Raw genomic sequence first — 22,018 nt, 5'->3', positions numbered from 1 at the left:
GGAGATTGTTGGGGGTAAAGGCACCTCCACCTAGCCGCCCGTGTATTACTACACTGACAATACACGTGCCACTGTACACTGCAGGTGGCAGGCGCCCGTCACAGTCACTTATTCCTTATTCTTTTAGTGACAGATTGAATAAAGGAAGGCCCGGCCACATATTGTGGTCGTTGGAGTTCCCATTTCTTGTCTCTCTCTTTCTTGCTCTTGCTCTCCCGCCATAGTTCTCTCTTGCAAGCTTCGATCCTTCTCACCTTTCAACTGGCATCAGAGAAGGTCCTTCGCGAGTGCTTCTCGGCCTTCCCTGGCATCTATATGAGGTATGAGAGCCTGCTTCTCACTCAGTTCTCAGCCATTCTTTGACATGAACAACAAGGTTTCATGAAGAGGCAGCCATAGCTTCCATCATTGAAGCTTGTTGTCTTCACCTCTTGCTTGGACTTGTCCTAGGCTTGTGTAGATCTATTGTAGACCTTCATTGGGCTCTTGCTTATCCCTTACCCACCCTGATTTGGCCCCTCAAGTACAACAGCATGCTCACGTTTTATTTGCGCATGTTTGCAAAAATGGCTCAAAAATCACTCTTTTTGTCATATCTCGGGCATTCGGAACCCGATTCAGGCAAGGTAAGAGTCTAAGTTGGGGTTTTTGCATGCTCCAGATGTGATGGTGATGTTGGATTTGCCAAATTATGATGATAGAATATTCTACAATAGATTTCAGGTCTGAGACAACATGTATTTGTATGCATATGGCTTATGTAATGCTTCTACTGATGTCTACTACTGGATCAATTGTGGATGTTATGCCTCTTATGTGAGACACATTTGGAGCTGATTTAGCTCAGCCATTGTTTGTTTTGAACAATCCCATATCTGTCCAAAATAGGGCAACACTTATCTCTTGAAGTCTATGCTTACCGGGATTGATCACTTAATGCATATTGATGCCCGGATGATGTCTACATTAATGGAGATGCTATGTTAATGGATTGCCATCATTTTTGTACTAATTTGAGGCCTGAAATACTCAGTCTAGAGCAGTGAATGTATGTTGTAAACAGTTGGGGGATGAAGCTATTCTACTCATGTATGCTTATGTCTATGCTATCCGGGTCATATCTTGGAGATGTACATTGATGTATTAACCATCGGGGATTGGAAAATAGTTCAACATTGCTTCTTAATCATTGGTTGAGCTTGAGCTCCGCTTTTCATAGCATTTGGATATTTATCTTGGATGTACCTTGGCACTTATCGGTCTATGCTTAATCGCTTTGGACATGCACTTATGCTCATGTCACCTACCTATGTCAGTTACATTGTTGGAGCTTGGATGCTATTGGAGTTTTACTTGGGCTTGACATTCGATTGTCTGAAGCATATTTTGGAGATTTATTGGCTTGCCAGAGTTTATTTTGGAATATAATTCGATGTCTTAGACACATTTCAGCGTTGGCTTGCATTGGCAGAGAACCAGTCAGGGAAAAGGCTCAAATGCCTAAGGTTAGATAATGGGGGTGAGTATGTATCACGTGCTTTTGAGCAGTTTTGTGATGAGTGGAGTATTAAGCATCAGTTAACCACCCCTTACATCCCACTCTAGAATGATATGGCTGAACGCATGAATAGGACCATTCAGGAAAGGGTCTGTAGCATGCTTAGCCAGGCTGCCTTACCGCAGCACTTTTGGGCTGAGGTAGTTACTACTGCAGTGCATCTCATTAACAAGTCACCTCGCAGTGGCATTGACTTTCAAGTTGCAGAGAAGGTATGGGCAGGCAAAACCCCCTCTTATGATCATTTTTATGTCTTTGATTGTGAGGCATTCTGCAATGTGCCCAAGGACAAACACAATAAGCCGGATCCTAAAAATGTCAAATGTATTTTCATTGGCTATGGAGATGTAAGAGAGATGGGTTACCAACTATGGGATCTGCAGGTGTAGAAAGTGATCCGCAGCCATGATGTCATCTTTCATGAGGATAAAATGCATATGCAATCTGAAAAGGTGGTTGAGGTACACAGAGTTATCTTTCAGGAGGAGCCACCTGCTCCTGTTCAACCCGCTCCACGGCCAGGTAGACACCGCGAAGCATCACCTGATGCTCATGGCCTAGATGTAAGACATGCTGATATTAGATAGGACGTTGGTCAGGCAACAGAGCCTGGATTGAGGCATTCTACTAGAGATAGACGACCTCCTAACTGTTTTGCACCCTCTATGGATTATGTATTGTTTACAGATGTAGGAGATCCTCTTACTTATGATGAGACTATGCGCAAGGGTGATTATCACTCTTGGGAGAGGGCTATGCAGTCTGAGCTTGACTCATTGCATAAGAATAAGACTTGGGATTTGGTTTCCTTGCCTCAAGGTAAGAAGGCTTTACCAATGCAAGTGGGTGTACAAGCTGAAAAAGTATCCCTAGACACCCTAAGCTGGCATATAAGGCTCAATTGGTTGCTAAGGGTTTTAAGCAGGAGCATGGTGTTGACTTTGATGAAGTCTTTTCTCCTGTGGTCAAGATGACCACCCTATGCTTAGTCTTGGCCTTGGTTGCACAGCTTGACCTGGACTTGTACCAGATGGATGTCAAGACAGCTTTTCTACATGGGGACTTGCATGATGAGATTTATATGGAGCAGCTTAAGGGCTTTGCAGACCCTGGTAGGGAACACCTAGTGTGCAAGCTAAAGAAGAGTCTATATGGCTTAAAGTAGGCACTTAGGGAATGGTACCATAAGTTTGATGCATTCATGCAGTCACAGGGCTATAGCCATAGTGCTATGGATCCGTGCTTGTACACAAAGAAATCCTGTGACGGTTCTTTACTAATTTTCGTACTCTATGTGGATGACATGCTTTTAGTAGGGACGGCTCATGAGGAGCTCGATGCTCTTAAGGCTTAGCTCAAGAAGAGCTTTGAGATGAAAGATATGGGACATGCCTCTCATATACTTGGTATGCGCATCATGTGCGATAGATCTCAGGGACTCCTCTATTTGTCATAGAGGGAGTACGTACATAAAGTCCTTGAGCGCTTCCGCATGTAGGATGTTAAGCCTATTGGCTGTCCATTACCTTCTCATGTGAAGGTTTCATAGCCCAATTGTCCGCAAATAGATGAGCAGAGGGACGAAATGGCCAAGATTCCCTATGCATCAGCCGTGGGCAGTCTTATGTATGCCATGATAGCCACCCATCCAGATATTGCATTTGCAGTTGGGGTTGTGGCACATTATATGGCTACACCTGGCAAGAAACATTGGGATGTCATGAAGGGTATCATGAGGTACCTGAAAGGCACAGCAAATATGCGTCTTTGTTATGGCAACCAGGATACAGGAGTCATGGGGTACACTGACTCTGATTATGTAGGACATGCAAATAGTAGGAAGTCCACTTATGGCTATGTGTTCACTTCTGCTGGAGGGGCTATCTCTTGGATGTCCAGGGTGCAAAAGTGTACAACCCTTTCTACTATAGAGGCCAAGTATATTGCAGCCATAAAGGCTTGCAAGGAGGCTATCTGGTTAGGCCATTTGATTGCAGACCTTGGTATGACAAATGTTATACCTACACTGCATTCGGATTCTATGAGTGCCATTCAGTTGGCCAAGAATCTGGTCTTCCATGCTAAGACGAAACATATTGAGCTGAGGTATCACTTCATTTGCGAGGTCGTTGAGGACAAGTCTGTTGACCTTGTCAAGATTTCGACTGAGCAGAATCCTGCAGACTTGCTCACGAAAATCTTCACTACCGAGCTGTTTGCCTTTCTCAAGAGATTGATGGGCATTGGATGAGATGACATCTTTTTTCTCATCCTGTTGTGTATGTGTACATGTTGTACTATCTTTTTTTTTTCTCTCTCACTGGAGCAGATTTGCCTTTAAGTGGGAGGTTGTTGGGGGTAAAGACACCTCCACCTAGATGCCCGTGTATTACTACACTGACAGTACCTGCCACTGCACACTACAGGTGGTGGGTGCCCGTCACAACCACTTATTCTTTATTCTGTTAGTGATAGTTTGAATAAAGGAAGGCCCGGCCACACATTGTGGTCATTGGAGTTCCCATTTCTTGTCTCTCTCTTTCTTGCTCTTGCTCTCCCGCCATAGCTCTCGCGTGCAAGCTTCGATCCTTCTCACCTTTCAAATTGACATCCCTATGATGGGCCAACTCAAGTTGTACCCCTCTTGGAGCAAGTTCGCATGAACATGTTTCTCACGTGGCCAATTGGGACCACTATCATAAAGAATGCACATGCAATAATGAAGGGGAGGACAAGCAAGATCAGGAACATAGAAATGCATCATGGGCCAAGATGGCAATAAGTAATAAAAATCTTCTTAGTAGGTCACCACCAGACCTACAATGATAAAATGATGGTTGGTAGGAAGTCAAGTCATCAAAACGAAATAACACTACAAACAAGCAAAATACAAACTAGAAGGAGAACAAGGAAAAGGGAAGTCTACTTGTCAAGTACTTCTAGAACAAAGCCAAGATTCCAATGTATAGTCATAGTAGGGTAAATGCTTTCACACAGCTCAATAAAATTTCTTTGGAGCAACGTGGATGTGAATACCCATGTGTGAATGTGAAGATTTGCATGGCAATGGGATTGGGAGGCAAAGAAATTTTCAAGTCAAGTAATCAAGAATGGTTTATGGCGAGAACCAATAAAGAAATGCTTGGGGACGTCAAGGGCCAAATAAGCAATGGTGTTGCAAGTACCATTGGTGGCTTGGTTGGGGATTCATATATGCAAAGTAACTCATCCAAAGAAGACAAGTAACTTACTTAGAGACCAATTGATATGTTAGCCTCAATGCAAAGGGTCTTAATGGGGAATTATTGGAGCTTAGTTTGGACTCAAATCAAAAAAGGAAATTATGATGTAACTTTTTCAAAGAAAGACACAAACTCCATAAAAGGAGCATCTTTGAGTTTTTACATGGCAACTCTACCGATTTTGTAATAAGGCTGAAAGGGAATGAGTCAGGCTATCTCACAATCATCAAAACCTACAAGTAGCCAACTAGGGCTTTCAGTGTTGATGAAACTAGGAAGAAGCCCCTTGTAACATCATTAACATCTATGACTACAACCAGACCAGATAATTGAGTGATGGAGATACTTTGCGTTGCTACCTCCAAGAAAATGCCTCATTGGAGCGGATTTCAACATGGTCCTAGACATCAAGGATGCCTTTATAAACGTGTCATTAATTGGTCCTAGTTGGAAGCTTTTTAATATTCATAAGCATACCCATCACATGAATAGCCATTTTACATAACATTTCTTAAGCTGCCCAAAATATTAGGTGAGCCAAAATAGAGGTGGATCACAAGTGTCCAATCTCAAACCACCTATCTATAATGTTAAGTCAATGGGTGGTTGATACCTGTCAAATCCCAGGCATGCACAAATTGCGTATTATCAATCATCCACACTACACACAAAAGTTCTTTCAATACATGGTAGCTAGTGCCATTTCCAAAATGGCCAAAGCCATCTATAAGTTTTCCCTAGAGCCTTGGGCTTTCTTTGTTCTCACTCTTCAAGATTGTGTGTCTCTACAAGGATATTGGCCATGCAATGAAGAAAAGCAAGAAACCTCTTGGGCCAACAAGATGCTACAGAGCATTATGAAGAAGAAGGGGTTAACAAGCTTGGACCTGAGCAAGGAAAATCTATAGTAGATAATATCTCATATCCAACTAATAAGGAAGGTGGCGCATGTTAAAGAACTAGAGAAGTTATGTTCACTTTAAAACAGAAGACTCGTCCCAAACCCACAATGCTCCTCCTTAAAGGTCATTAAGAGTCTAAAAGCAAGAAGAAACAAAGAAAGACTATCCATCATTGAACTGAATGCAAGATCATGGGTCATTGATAGAATTTAGCTCCTTATACAAAGATGAAGAGGTCGTTAATAAGATTTTGGAGCCAGTCAGTAAGGTGATCACTAACGAGGATGGCCACTATGGGATCACAATGGAATTCATGAAGTACCATTGGGATCAGCTTGGCCTATTGATCACAAGGATGATCAACCATCATTGGGAGGAGGTGGGTAGTATCCCATCTTCTTGGTCCAAAGAGATAATGACTTTAAGCCCTAAATAGAAGACATGCACCAAGCTTACACATTGGAGACCCATAGCACTCATGAGTGTGATATACAAGATCTTCACAAAAACCATCGCTTCTGAGCTACCTTTGGTGCTTCAAAAATACATAAGCAAACTACAATATGACTTCCTCAAAGACAGGTCCTCTTGGAGAACGTCTTGAATGCCATCCTGGCTAAAAAGGGCCAAATTTTAGTTTTTCCGCAATTAAATATTGAAAAAACCTTTGATCGTGTCAAATGGAGATTGTACGCCATGAAAAAGGATAGACATGTTCCAAAGCCAAACTTGCAATTCAGCACATGACATACATACAATAGTCATTAACAAACTTGATTATGAGCTACGAGCAACCGCCATAAGCTTTTACAAAAGAAATCGTGGCGGGGGCACCGTGGTGTGTGACGGGCCTTGCTAAGTACTTTTACTAGCGAAATGTGACTCGTGAGGTGAGGTTGTGGTAGAGAGAGTGCTCTTATCTGCCTTGCACCGCCCCTCTCCCTCTCCCTCTCCTTTCCTCTAGTCCAACACTGACTGGTGCGTGCTGCTGTGGTTGGAGATAGGCAAGGCAAGTACACGTTGTAGCTTTACTCTCTCCAATTGCGCGAGGGAGGGAGGGGCCGGAGAAGAAACAGAGAAGCTGCATTGGACGTAGAAGCCATGGCTGCAGCGTCTTCCTCCCTGGCTCTGTCTCATCGCCCAGCCACCACCTGTCCCCTCTCTTCCTTCCCCTGCACCAAGGCCACCCCCCCATCCATCAAATTCGTATTTTCGGAAGTCCTTGGAGGCAAGCTCTTCTGCTCCTCTCTGTCTCTCGGCCCCCTTCCTGCCCAGCGCCCTCTTCAGCATCATCTCACTGTCTGCAAGGTCTACTCTTCCTGACATTCTAGTTAATAGCCCCTCTGCTGGCTTTGCATAATTTAGGGGCAATGCATGTCGGGATACTGAAGAGTTTCGTGTGTGTGCTGCCCTCTCAGGTGTCCAAAGGAGATGTGGCGCCCCCCTTCACCCTCAAAGACCAGGACGGCAGGTCTGTCTCTCTGTCCAAATTCAAGGGCAAGCCCGTGGTCCTCTACTTCTATCCTGCGGATGAGACCCCCGGCTGCACCAAACAGGTAAAGCTCCTGCGGCTCACCCCCCTTGAGTCCGGCATCTCAAAAGATCGCCATGTTTTGCATTCGTCCTCACGATATTGGCTTGTTTCTTCCCTTCTTCGTCAGGCTTGTGCATTCAGGGATTCTTATGAGAAGTTCAAGAAAGCAGGAGCTGAGGTGATTGGAGTTAGCGGTGACAGTCCCGAGTCTCACAAGGTCAAGAATTTTCATCACAGGCTGATTCCTCTTTTGCATTTGAGCTCTATTTCTCTAGTCGATATGTAGTTGAAGGGACTTGCACAAAACTGATGCAGTATTGAGAAAGTGTATCTAGATGCATTTGGGTTCTGACAGCAGAGTGAATGATCAGCTGCATGCAAGCAACGTCACCGTTAAATGGCACAACCGTCTACGTAAGTTTCACAATCTCAGTCGAATCATAACACCACTCAGGGAGTCATAGAGATCCGGAAAGCAAATTGAGTAAGGTAGGAGACTATCTATGCAGTGAATTCTTTTAAGTCCCAGGATACGGATCCGTTGCAAGCCTCCGCACACTGCAATGAATCGAAAACATTTGGACTAGGAAACAATCCTTGCTTAGAAGCTGCGAATGTTTAGTTTGTTTGGATTGGCAGTCACCCCAGGCCATTGGCAACCTGTATCGCATAAGAATTATCTCATTGAAGGTGTAATCTTTGGTGTGTTTGGATCAGATTGAGATTCTCAAGGAGGCCATGTCTGCATGTAACGCCGTACATCTGAGGTGCTTATCTTTTTTGCCCTGTTTGGCATACGCAGAATTTTGCCAAGAAGTATAGGTTGCCGTACACACTGCTGAGTGATGAGGGGAACAAGCTTCGCAAGGACTGGGGCATTCCAGGTGATTTCTTTGGCTCACTGCCTGGGCGCCAGACGTATGTCATTGACAAGAAAGGGGTGGTTCAGCTGGTCTTTAACAATCAGTTCCAGCCAGAAAAGCACGTGGATGAGACACTCAAGATTCTCCAGACCATGTAGCCTGTCTTCCGTCACAACCCAATGAAGGGGAGTATATGCCGATGGCTGTACATAACTGGTTTTTCCTGTCATTTCTGGATACAGTCTCCACAGGACTTTCAAAAGAACCGCTTAATTGCAGTGCCAAATTTTTATGCTTGGCACGAGAGTCGGTTTCATAATGCCATTTTCCCAGACTTTGTTGTAACTTTAGCATTATTGTAATGTGAATCGAGTATAATGGTTCAATGTACCACCACCTGTACGGTCCAATGGCTAAGCGACGCTAGTGGTTCAATGTACCACGGCCTGTATGGTCCAACGTATCTCTCGGTTGATATATCTGTTCCCCCGCAGTTTGTATGTTGTGTCTTGAACAGACGGAGAATTCCAGCACCTACCTCCTCAGCCGATGGCTTAGTACTCACCAATGCAATCTGCAAGGAACAAGGGAACATGTGCACCATAGAACCCACAACAGAGGATAGAATGCCCTCACGTGATTTTGAAGCTCATTAGATCGAACCTTGACCACAATCTTTTGCTGGGCTTATCTAGAGACTGTAGAGCTCAGTTTGTTGGGCAATGTCCAAAGGTTATTTGCGCGCATTTTTGGATCCCATTGTTTTTTCAAAGATAGAATTGACTTATAATTTTTAAAGATATATATTGTAAGGTTATGGTATTCTGCACACATCATCTTTATGAGTCTCACATTGTGTTCATTTTCTCTCATATATCCAAAAGGCCAATGTGGCCTATGAGACCACACTAGTACATACAATGAAGTGTGTGTGTGTGTGTGTGTGTGTGTGTAGAGAGAGAAAAAACAAATGAGTATATTAACATCTCCAAAAGACCAATGTGGCCTATGAGATCACACCAACATATACAATGAAGTGTCTCTCTCATCTACAAAAGGTAAAGCATATGTCTATGATGTTAGGCAACATATGTAGGATAGATATAAATTACACTATTAAAAAAGAGGAGAGCCAAAAGATAGAAATGCTCCTTTTCTCAATTAAATATCTTTTTTCCTCGGGGGCATTTGTCTCCTACTATGGTGCCCAATGATAGCTCTAATCTATTTGTAATAAGCGTGTTGGACATGGATATCTCACTTGACCGTGTGGTGCCCAATGATAGCTCTAATCTATTTGTTATAAGCGTGTTGGACATGGATATCTCACTTGACCGTGTGATAGTACTCTATACAATCAAATGCCCCCTTCAAAATGAAGCTCCTCTCAGGTGTAGCCCTGTTGGCTATATGTCTTGGTAGTGGTGGTCATGCTAGACTCTATGGTAGAGAAAAAATCCATACCAACCCTCTACCTAGGTGGACCTTGATATGGGGAGCTTCTATCCCCTAGAGTAGCAACTCTATGCCTTTGAAACTCCAAATAAAGGAATTCCAAAAACCTTTGATCCTCAAATTGCATCACTTGGGCCAAAACCCTCTCAAAAAAAATAGTGGTATTTGCCTTGAATATCATGGTATACTATATAGTACTGAAAGACATAATGCTCTTAAGTCTCTCTAGTTGTATGTCTTCATGTTACACATGCAGTCCTCTATCTTCATACCTTCCATTTGTATGTCTCAGTCCTTAGATAATATATTGAGATAGAATCTTATAAATAGTTGTATGTAATCCATGTGGCAATTGAGTATCCATATACTTTAGTTAGGTGATAAAGTCATCCTCAAGAGAGTGAGAGGTAATTTGTCAATTTGCATACTAAGCAAGCTCATCCATACACATCTGGGCATAGAAACAATGTCTATCACCCTTTGTTACCAATTGACTACATGAAGCCAATGCTAGCAATGGATATCTATCCTAAGGTGGCTCCTATGATTTATATTTAAAAGTCACTGCCTGGAGCAAGGCTTCAACCTCTCCACTCTAATGATCTCATAAGGGTTTAAGCTCTTCGTTTCTATCATACATGATATTATCATGATGAACAGTTGCTTCATATGCTCCCATTCATCATAAAACTCCCTCTTTGGCCCATCATAATTTGTCAATTGTTGTCTTCTTGTATGATAGAGGCTTTTCCCTAAATGGCTACCCCATAGAGGAGTGTGGCTATAACCTCTATATTAAAGATCCACAATTTGACTCTTGGTTCATGGAATTGTATGCGTGCACACTATCTCTCCAATGCATCTAATGTTGCAAACGCTCATGCTAGTTGAACCTATGTTGCAAAGACTCATGCTAGTTGAACCTATCATGTCTCTCTCCAAGAAAATTATGGCCCTTTAAAAGTGACTCCCAAGTATACATACTATCTAACAAACTCCACTTGCTCTCATTAAAAGTAAACTAATACTCCAATCTCATCAACCAAGCAGCTGAGGTGTTGAGTTCCATAACCTTGGTTTTCTCAAGGTTTACCCTAACGTCTCTATCCCTACAAAACATTGATAGTGCATCCAAATGTCTCTATTGTAGTCCCTTGGGTGAGTCAAATATTAGTACATTGTCATCTACATAGAGCTATATTAGCGCCAATACCCTGCTATAAAATGGCTCCAACCCCTCCTAGATAGTGCCTAGCATTGTCACAAATAGAGCATAGATACTCCATTGTATCTCCTCAAGCACACAATATCCTATAGTCCCCCTCATGAGCCTAGCATGTGGTACCATATTGAATGCCTTACAAGAATCCACAAAACAATAATATATCATTTTCTTGCTAACCTCCCAATCACATGATAGCATCCCAATCTTGTTGGTTAAAGCTTACTCCATAATAGATCCATATATCTTAGCTAGCATGTGGCCAATCATAATGATCCTTTAATTACTAGCTACCATGGTATACGTGCTCTTAAAGAACCATACAATCCTATGGTCTAACCAACTAGTTGAAAATACCTTAGAAACCACTCTATTAAAAATATGAGTCAACATTGGTACCAAGATATTACAAGAATTTTCAAAGTGCCTTACCATTAATCCATCATGATTGTATGGTCTAACCAACTAGCTGGGAATCCCTCACAAATTGCTCTATTCAAAATATGAGCCAACATTGGTACCAAGATATTACAAGCATTTGCAAAGTGGTTTGCCACTAATCCATCATAATCATGATCTTTTTCTTTGCTCCTTCTATCACATCAGCCTTTGCACTCATGTGCATTTAACTCTTCTTTTAATTGTAAGATTGTTATCCTGTAATCATCTATGGATTTTTGCATTTTAGACCCCATTATATCTAGTGATGCTGACATTTGTATATTCTTTTCAATGGTTATATTAATCTCTTTATGCATTTTTTTCACCTCTTCTAGCAATTTGACCAAAATCTTTTCACATGTCTCTTTCTCCATTTATTATTTCATGATTCACAACTCTGTGAGTATCATGATTTGCATCTCTATGTACATGTTTTCATCAATATTACAACAGATGTTCCTAAGTCTATTTGATCCAGGGAAGACTGTGGGCTTTATGGTTAAACATTTTATGCCTTATGCTTTTAGATGGGAAGAGAGAGAGAGTGTGTGTGTGGGGCGAGGGGGGGGGGGGGGGGGAGACAAAATGCATATAATTGGGCATTCGATAGACTTCTATTATTTCAAAAGCTTCAACCTCCTTGGTCAACTATCTCTTGCATAGCCTCTTAACACTCAAACTCTAACCAACTATACATTATTTCTTCATGTACAAGAAATTAAAGAATATAAGACTAGTATCAAGGTGTAGTGAATTCACCAACTTATCTTCCTACATTGTAGTCTGAAGCTTGAAAGCTCAAAGATGGTTCCATGATCCAAGTGATACACTCCAAAAGCAAAACACCTTAGCTCTTTCACATCCATCACCAAGTACACCCACTATCAAGCAAAAAAGATAGAGAAGAAGAATAAGAATAAGAAAATATAGAAATCTTCACCACACCCAGTTTCTCACTCTCTCACAACCTCACTTCCTCATCCATAATCTCAAACTTGACCTCATACCACTCTTTCCCTACTAGGATACCACTCTTTCCCTACATACTATGAATGTATAATGTGCTTTTGTTTTATTTTTCCTTTCTTTTTTTCTCTTTTTTCTTTTCTTTTTTTAATATAATAAATAATAATATCTAGTAGACCTAGCCACTTCATGTTGATGTCTTCAGTTATGTGTATGAGTGGCCATATAGTGCATGGAGGGAGCTATCCTCTAGACCCGTTTCCTCATTCACTTTAAAATCAAACACTACTCATTAGGGCCAAAACGCTTCAAAAAATGCACTTTTATTAATCACGGGATTAAGAAAAGGGCAAAGACAGTTTGCCATGTGTGCAAGAATATGGTATTCTTGTCTCCTCTTTTTTGGAGATAGTAGAGTCCACTTTGTGATTCTCTCCTCCTTTTTAGCCAGAATCTCCAAAGTCTAACATGTTTTGGTAGTCTCGAAGTCCTTATTTACTTATAAAATCTGACAAAGGACATAATAAAGATGTTGTGAAGTTAATAATGACTTTTTGGAAAGTCAAGAACTTTTTGGCATCCAGTATATTTTCATTAGTCTTCTTACTATTCCTTTTTAGTTCTTTCACATTTCTCGATGAACTTCTTTCTGCGAATTCAATCTAAGTATGGCACCTAGAAGGCGACCTTCTCGTTTAGTAAACTCCTGCACCATCTATAACCATAGAGTTGAAGAAAATTGGGAGCTAATAATCTTTAGCATAAACGATTGGGTCACCATGCTACCCTCTTGCAAGGGATCTCATAAGGTAAAAAGAAGAAAACAAGAGAATATAAAACATCACTGGTAGGGACGTATCGTTGCTTTCAAAATTATGCCTAAAAAGGGTGGTTTATCAAAGTGCAATATGTTTACATGGCCAAGGATATGCAATTCCCTCCAAACAAATGTGTTTCCTAGCAAACACATTGTAAGTCTTGAGTTGATAACATATATGATGTTTTTTTCATTTAAGTACTAATAATGAATTCTTAGCTGTAGACATAACAAATACTGAATTGTGTGAAAAACGCAGATCTAGAGCATGGCAAGAGCTATGGAGGATGGAAGATGAAGACAAGATTCATGTTGACATAGACAATGTAGACAACTGTTACACAAGTGAATTAGTCTCCAAGATGGAAGCTTGGACTCATAAAGACAATCTTGTGTAATGGACTGACAATGACAATGACACTAACTGAAAGAAGAAAGCATCATGATATTGTATGCATTCCATATGAAAGTGATAGTCAAGTACAATGTTTAATAGTAGCTAGGTAGGTAGCATTCTACACCAGTGTGCTTATGGGATTCAGGATATCTCTTCCTAGAGCATACATCATTTGTCATTTCTCAACACCCCCCTCAAATGATGACTTCCTACACTTGCTGGCTTTTGCTCCCCCTACATGGTGACATGGCCCGAGAAACTAGCTCATAGGTAGCCTAGTCAAGTTAAAGCTTGAAACTTTATATCTTTGGCAGGGGTTTTTACAAAGCAAATCCACTGAGGAAAACATAGTGATCCACTATGGGAAAAACATATGAAAGATACAATGAAAATTCTTTAGAACAATCTGTCTGAGTTGTTGATGGTAGCGGAAGCATCTTCTTCTTTTTCTTCTCTTTCATTCATGAACTGATTCTGGTGGTTACCATTTTGCATCTGTTGTGCTCTTTTACGGTGGAAACATTCACTGGCTATATGGCCAGTCTTACCACGATAATGACATGTCATCAAATCTTTGTTGTTGATGTTGAATCCTTAACCTCTTCCTTTGGGTCCAACAACTCCTTTGGTGTATAAGAGATTTTCCCTAGATGATGGGACACCATCTTTTACCTTCTTGTTCTTCTGTTTGTTCTCTTCATCAAGAAGAGAGTACTCAATATCTTTAAGGGAGAGACTTGGAACATTACTCAAGGTGGACACAAGATTCTCATATGGATCCTTATTTACACTTGCAAGCAGTATGGCTATTGCTTCATCTTCATCGGTATTCTTCTTAAGAGTTGCAAGCTAGGTTTTTAGGCTCTTGAACTTGTTAATGTGTATGTCCATGGAAGCATTGTCTTTTATATCCAGTTTATAAAATTGCATGAGTAATTTTACCTTTGAATTCCTTGCTTGGGTACCAAACATTTGATCAAGTTCCTCCCAAGCAGTTCTAGCATCTCTAATACCAGAGATATGATGTAGCACATCATCACTTAATCCCCAGGCAATGATGGCTAGTGCCTTGCTATTCATCTTCTTCCATTCTTTGGTTTTTGGTGGAGCTACTACAAGGATCTCACTTTCTAAATCTTCTTTCCTATCTTTTGCATCACCTTCATCGTCTTCAAAGAGATCCTAGAGGTCTTTCCTCATGAGGTGGTACATGGTCTTTTCCTTCCAGGCATGGAAACCTTCTCCATTGAACTTTGTTATTTGCTCAAGATCTGCCATGTTGATAAGCTTCAATTAACTAGCAAAAGAGTTGTATTTTAATGTTCAAGAGACACAAGTACAAGATAGTGTGAAGACACACTCTATAGTATCAAGAGATACTATGTCTATTCTTGAGCTCGAATCTTCTTTCTGCTTGATGAGTTGAGTGTTGCTTGATGGTCTTCCAAATCTTCTTCCAAAGCTAGGTACTTGAGTGGTACAGCAGGTCAGTGTGGGCAGAGACCTGGTTGAGCTCAGAGGAGTGAAAAAGTAAAGTGAAATATAAGCTTGAAATTGAGTAGCTATGACTGCCCTATTCTAGGGTTTTTTACAAGTGACTAAACTTTTGTATGTTGTAGCTCGTACAGTCGACGATTCGAAGTGATACTTGGTGGGGAGTAAGCTTGGATGTGGAGCTCCAGTTTCCCTATAGCTGCAGGATAAATCACGCAACAACTTGACAACGATAGTTGTAGGAACATGTTCAGGTGCAATTTTGACAACGTGACCGAAAATACGCAATGCTGAGCAACTGGGAGGCCAATTTCCCACTGTAAAGTACCAAACACGAGCGTAGGGAGTTTAGGAATGTTTTCCCAGAAAAGATCTTGGAGAGATATGGCATGTATATGGAGATCCAACTCCTCCAAGTTAGGTAGGTGATGATGTCCACAAACACAATTATGGCAGCGACTCTGAAAAGAGGCAATGCTGAAGATATAGTTGCCTAATGTCAATGATTGAGGTGCAAGGGAGGAGCTCTAGAAGCAAGGAAACACTTCTCCAAAGGGAAGTTCAGAGAGATTTGGCCTGTGAAGAGAGATATGAAAGCGCTGACAAGGTGCTGTTGGCTATGGCTACCGTGGAAGCTTCATTGAAGGTAGGAATGCAAATGAAGTTGGAGATGGGGTCTAGCACTCAAAATGAGCTGAGCAGATATGGAGAGGAGCTAAGCCATGCTTAATTGGGCTCTGATACCATGTGAAAAGCATGGATCTAGAGCATGGCAGGAGCTATGGAGGATGGAAAATGAAGACAAGATTCATGTTGACATAGACAATGTAGACAACTATTACACAAGTGAATTAGGTTCCAAGATGGAAGTTTGGACTCATAAAGACAATCTTGTGTAATGGACTGACAATGGCAATGACACTAACTGAAAGAAGAAAGCATCATGATATTGTATGCATTCCATATGAAAGTGATAGTCAAGTACAATGATTTATAGTAGCTGGGTAGGTAGCATTCTGCACCACTATGCTTATAGGATTTAGGACATCTCTTCCTAGAGCATACATCATTTGTCATTTCTTGACAAATGGCAACCTTTGGAAAGCTTAAGTTAAACCTTCCATGCGATTCATAAGGTGTTCATAGACATTATCTATGCTGATCTGACTGTGGGTTCTTTTAATGAGGCAAGGGTTTTTATATATTATGCACGTTATGCGGTTCCCTCTAAATCATGTACATATGGACATATTAAGGATTTGCCATTGCCAAGTCTTTCATTTCTAAATTGGAAGATTCTTGATAAGGCAATGATGCACAATTTTAAATTCAAAGTATATTAGGATATAAGTCCATGATAGCTCGAAGGATCTCAAGAAAAATATGCCTATCATAGTTTATACCTTGCATATCTTTATGGCATGCCTCAAAATATCATATTTACAAATGATAAATGTATCTTTGCTAAGTAGAAATGTTGCAAAAGAGGAATTGGACAACATTAAAGGAAGGCTTTGGAAATTTGGAGAGTATGACCATAAGGGCGATACCATGAGGTGTATTGTATGCCCCCAATCCTTGTCTTTGTCTTACAACATCACATGGCAAACTCTTGTTTTGGGCTTCAATTATAGGATATATAAACTTAAACTAGGCATTTGGATTTCCTTGGATTCTAATACAGATTACAGATTGCATGCCTTTTAAACTTAAGGTGCAAGTTATAGCACATGAAGAAGAAAAGGAGGTAAATGTCACTTCCAATTGGAGTCTAAAATATGTAAGGAATACCTTAGAGTTGCTAGACAATACATCCCTTGGATATAAGTTCAAAGTCAATTGTAAATTTATTGGGAAAAGAGCTAAACACTCTCTTGTATATGAGTTGTTTGTCTCCCATAATTATAAGTTTTCAGCCATAAATATGAAAATAATTATTATATTTACATAGAATAAAAATATTTTCATTAAATCAAGAGTTACAAAATTGCAGTGAAAATATACAAAGAAAATTCCTCCAAGTTTTTGTTTGGGTTTATTTATCTTCTTCTATCTCCGGCACCTTCTCATTCTTTGGCATTGTAACATCTTCATCACTTTCTACAAAGATCTCTAGTTAGTGGCTTTTTTATTTGGTTACTCGAATAATTTGACTTTGACAAGTACCTCTTCTCTTCAGGTTGAAGAGGAGATGGATGAAACTTCATAGAAAAAAGAGTTGGCATTTCTTTCTTTTTGGAGTTCACCTTACTAGTCTTTCCAGATGACTTGCCATTGCCCTTGCTCTTACTTTAAGTTGAAGATTTTTGTGGAGGGGAGTTAAGATCAACTAGTGTGATTTCCCTATCCAAAATCAACTTAATATATCACTCCCTTATCCACCACATATATGAGTCAGGGTAATCTCAGCACTGCGAGAAAAAATATAACAAGTTGGTAAATTGAAAAATTGTCCCTCAAAAAACAAATAATATGAAAGAGACTTACATTCACCTCATCTATCTTGAGTATCTTTGAATCTATTGTCTTGTAGACATTTGAAATCATTCTCCATCCACAAGTATGTGTATCACTTTGCAATGGTACTTCTTGTTCAAGAAAGTTATATGGTTTTTCAGGATTAGTAATATCTTCATATTATGTGGTATCCAAGAAGGTAGTCATGAGCCTACTAGCAATGCAAATGAAAATATGTAACTAAAATAGACAATCAAATAAAATAAATAATGAACCAAAAAGCAAGTAGTATTCCATTCAACGTATATTTTTGCTTGGCCATTGATACCACTTAGAGAGTTCATGAGGATAATTTCTCTTGTGAGTATATCCGATGTAAGAAAAAAAAATATGATAGTTTGTGATGGAATCAAAATCTTTGAAAGACATTGCTATGTTTTAACTAGATCTCAAAAACAATTCCACTAATAACAGTGGATCAACAATAAATATACTTTTTAAAGATTTCTTAGCTAAAAGAAGCAATCAGCATCCTAAAGCCAATAGCAAAAATAAAGGAGTATTATTTGCAATCAACTACACAATCATTCTATATACTAAAAATTTTGAGAGTCAAAATGTCTTACCTTATGCAACAATAAACTATAGAATCTGACAATTGAATATCATTTTTAACTAGCATGGACTTGTCCTCAAAAGATATGCTAAGATAGTCCTCTTCCTCAGAAGTGCAAGAAATATTGATAACCATTTTTCCATATACCTCACCCATCCTCTTATAATTAACAAGGCCAAGCATAACAATTTTTCTCTTACAAACATTGTCCTTGTTTTTTATGACCTCTTGCATTTTTTCTTCTTGGAAGGATACAATCCTTGTTGGGTATAGATACGGCATATCCTTGATCTTTGGCCATTTCACTTTCTTGGACAATTTTGAGAGAATATTAAGGATCTCAAAGGCTTTTTTATCAATAGTGGGAAAGGGCCTCAATACATTGTTGATTCTGCTAACCATACTAAAATATTTGCTCATCAAGGTGATCCTATGAGCATGAGTAGCAACAAGGTAAGCATCATTCATAAAGTCAATAACAAAGTCTTTAACTACCTCTTGAAGATAAAGAATCACTACAAGCTGCCATTTCTTTTGTATGCCAGTTGGTTTTAGTCGACACTCTTGATAATCTATTATAAATATCCTTGACAACTTTGATATAAATTTTCTTTGAAATGACATGTTGTGTAGCTCTTTGGGCCTTCCTTATCTCACTAAAATACATCTACATATAGTAAAACCTAGATATTATCTTTCTCCTTGGCTTAGAAGGCTCACTTCCTTGAGCAGAAGAGGGTCTAGATTGATCCATTGGCTAATCAAATGCATTATCCTTACTCTCTATAAAACTTTATTTGCTATCTACTTTGTCCTTGCCATCAGCTAAACTAATAGAAAATTATAGAAAGAGCAATCAAAAACTATTTGCTAAAGGTACCGTTGATACGGTGCCCAGAGAATAAGTTGATACAACGCGAGAGCGGCAAAGCCAAATCTTCGTAGGGTCCTATTTGCGCCATATCATGGAGCAGCTAATACGGCGTGAGCATGGCAAAGTGTAACATTGGCACGATCCTTTTCACTCCATATCATGGAGGAGCCGATATGGCACGAGAGTAGCAAAGTGAAATCTCCACAAGAAGGGTTCCTCCTTGCTCTCTATCGAGAAGGAGCAAACAAACACGCACAAAGGACAATCCCCCTATTCATGTTGTTTTGTGATGTCCTATTTTTTTGTGAGACCTTACACCTATCCAAAAAATAATCTATAAAAAATTTAGTTTTTGAAAAAAAATTAGAAAATTTTAAGAATTTTTTGAGTCCATTTGCTATTTCAAAAAATTTTAAGCCAAACAATGCCCCAAAATGGCAAAAAAGCACAAATAAATCACAAAAATAGGCCATCATGAAATGGCGCGAATAGGGGGATTGGGTGATATAATAAAAAAGACATAATAAATCATAAAAATTGGCCATCACGAAATGTTGCAAATAGGGGGAGTTGGGTCAGGGTCATCCCACCAACCTCCCTATTTGTGCCATTTCGTGATGGTCTATTTTTTTGTGATTTATTTGTGATTTTTGGTCATTTTTAAGCCTTTTTGCTTAAAATTAGTTTTAAGATAGCAAATGAGCTTACAAATTTCTTTAAAATTTTCTACTTTTTTTCAAATTCTAATATTTTTATGAAAAAAAAATTGATGGGTGTAAGGTCTTAGTGAAAATAAACATCATAACATCATCAACACATAGTCGCATATTATCATAAAGCTTGAAAATTTTTGGGCTATTCCTTTACTATTTTTTCTATCTATCATTACATAATTTGGATCCAAAAGAGACTATATTTTTTAATAGATATTGAATTAGTATATATTTGCTATATAAATTATATCATCTTTAGGAGCTTTAAAACTATATAAGAGATATTGAATAGCTATATAGTTTTTAGATAATATATATTTTCAATAATTTCTTTGCTAATCATTCTATCAATTTATTAAATTATTTTTATTTCAAAGAGAGTATATTGATGAAATATATTTTATCTTTACTAAATAATATATTCTACCCTTTTGAGCTATAGAAAAATATTAAAGAGATATTGAATAATTATATCTATTATCATGGATTTCATGTAAGAATTTGAATACTAATGACTTATTTATTCAATCCCATTGATTTATCAAAAGTTTATATTGTCATACAAATGACTCTACTAATAATTTATTTATCTAACTTTATTGACTTGTCAAAAATTCATGTTATTTTATGTAGATGACTTTGTATAACATCATATAATACTCTCTAAACTATTTATAAAAAATGAATAAGATCATGAATACTATAAAGTAAATGAGATCTATAATCACAAGGATTATTTTGATAAATAGTTTTTTGGTGAAACGTAAGATATGTTACATTTGAAGAAAGATATACAAGGATAAGGCATCAATAGTGTAGTAATGCTTTCAACCATAAAATGAGTCTGCATTAGAATCAGAGTTCTAAGAGGAAGAGATAGAGTCAAGTCCTTTCTATTTCTTCCTACAAATCAAGGGAAGAGATCTTACGAGATTGCAAAGGATATAATAGCATGAGTAGTATCATTCCATAACATCAAGCCACCATTTAGATATTGAAATCTGATAGTGCTATTAAGAATCACAATTGAGGATATTAAAACCCGATAGTGCTATTAAGAATCACAACTGAGAGTATACTGAGAAAAAGACTCCCAAGAGCTAATATCAAGTAAAAAGTTGTATCCTTCATATTCTCCAAAGCATTCCCTGCACACATGAAATACTCTTAGACCTAAAGTTGATATTATATACAATATCACTAATACTTTTATCTCTTACTAGGTTAATATTTTTAATATTTTAATAGAAAAAATCGAATAATAAATGTTAAAAAATGTAGAGGTTTACCAGCAGTAGCAAGATTGTTTGAATTAATGTTTCTGTCTCCATAAATCAAAGTACTTCCTTTCTTCTGATTATAATATATTATCCTTGTCTTATCCATTAGTGCTTGCTAAAAAGTTAATATTACAACATTGTATAATGAAGATATTCTATTTTCAAGTGCCAAGATCAAGTTGAAATTTTTCACTTTCTATTCTATTAACTTGAGGTTCATCCTTAGTATATCTATCCCTATCAATTTGTATCAACACCATGAGACTCTTTTAACCATTTTTTAATGAAACAATTTGAAGAGATGGAAGAAAAAACTTAGATTTAGTTGAAACAAAATCTTACAAAATAGATGACTTAGGGGATGAAGTAAAGATGCGGCTTAGATGTCCTAATCTAGTTGGGTCTACTAAAAATTAAGGACCTAATCTTGTTTCAAGTCCATGGAGGATCATATCTCTATAGCTCAATCGACAAGTAAGTGGCATTGGTCCTCTGTGCATAAACTCTTTTGATTGTTGATCACCTTCTCAAGATTTTATGAAAGGAGACAAAGGGAGACCAATGCAGACTGCTGCTGGTAAGAACCATATGTGATTTTGGTGAGAAAATTTACAACATATGCATCATTGACTTAGGTTGAGGAGGATTTTGTGAGTTATAATATAAAAGTTCTTCTCAAGGAGAACTATTGAACCAATAGTTTGCATAAGAGAATCTTTTTGGTTTGGCACATATAGTTGTCAGTTTATGCATCTCACTTGAAGTGACCTTGAAGGTCTCCATCCTCAAAATCTTGAACAATCTATAAATGTGGCACTAGTCCAAATTGATTCTCTCATGTACTTTGTAACAAACGTCAACAACTTATTTCTTTTCACATTTATAAATAATGAAAAAACTTTATTTCTATTAGATGTGGTGATTTAATGCATTGAGCTAATAAATAACATAATACTATAGAAAATAACCATTTGATAGTTTATCTAATAGCAAAATAAAAAGATGTAACATAATTGTCACATGAAAACTCAAATAATACATCTCTCTTATTAAAAGTAGTTGCCTAAGTGTTTTCTACCCCACTTGGTGCATAGTCTAATGTATCACTTCAATTGTATCCTCTTATAAAGGATTCATTCTCAAGACTAAAAAAGAACCTTTTTGACAACCTAAAGTTTGGACTTGTT

General features: G+C 38.6%; 1 protein-coding gene across 1 annotated transcript; it reads left to right on the top strand.

The window, feature by feature from the left end:
- Positions 1–6,593: 6,593 nt before the first annotated feature.
- PRXQ (Thioredoxin superfamily protein) lies at positions 6,594–8,490 on the top strand. The gene is made up of 4 exons (XM_087675799.1): positions 6,594–7,010; positions 7,121–7,258; positions 7,364–7,453; positions 8,039–8,490. Exons 1-4 carry the CDS (start codon positions 6,804–6,806, stop codon positions 8,255–8,257), a joined length of 654 nt encoding a protein of 217 aa, XP_087531925.1. The 5' UTR covers positions 6,594–6,803; the 3' UTR covers positions 8,258–8,490.
- Positions 8,491–22,018: the final 13,528 nt, after the last annotated feature.

The sequence above is a fragment of the Lygodium microphyllum genome, chromosome 4 (assembly GCF_053477565.2).
Source record: "Lygodium microphyllum isolate KBCC chromosome 4, Lygodium_microphyllum_v1.1.10, whole genome shotgun sequence".
Lineage (NCBI taxonomy): Eukaryota > Viridiplantae > Streptophyta > Polypodiopsida > Schizaeales > Lygodiaceae > Lygodium > Lygodium microphyllum.
The sequence above is the reverse complement of the archived record's forward strand: the minus strand, read 5'-3'. Positions and strand labels throughout refer to the sequence as shown.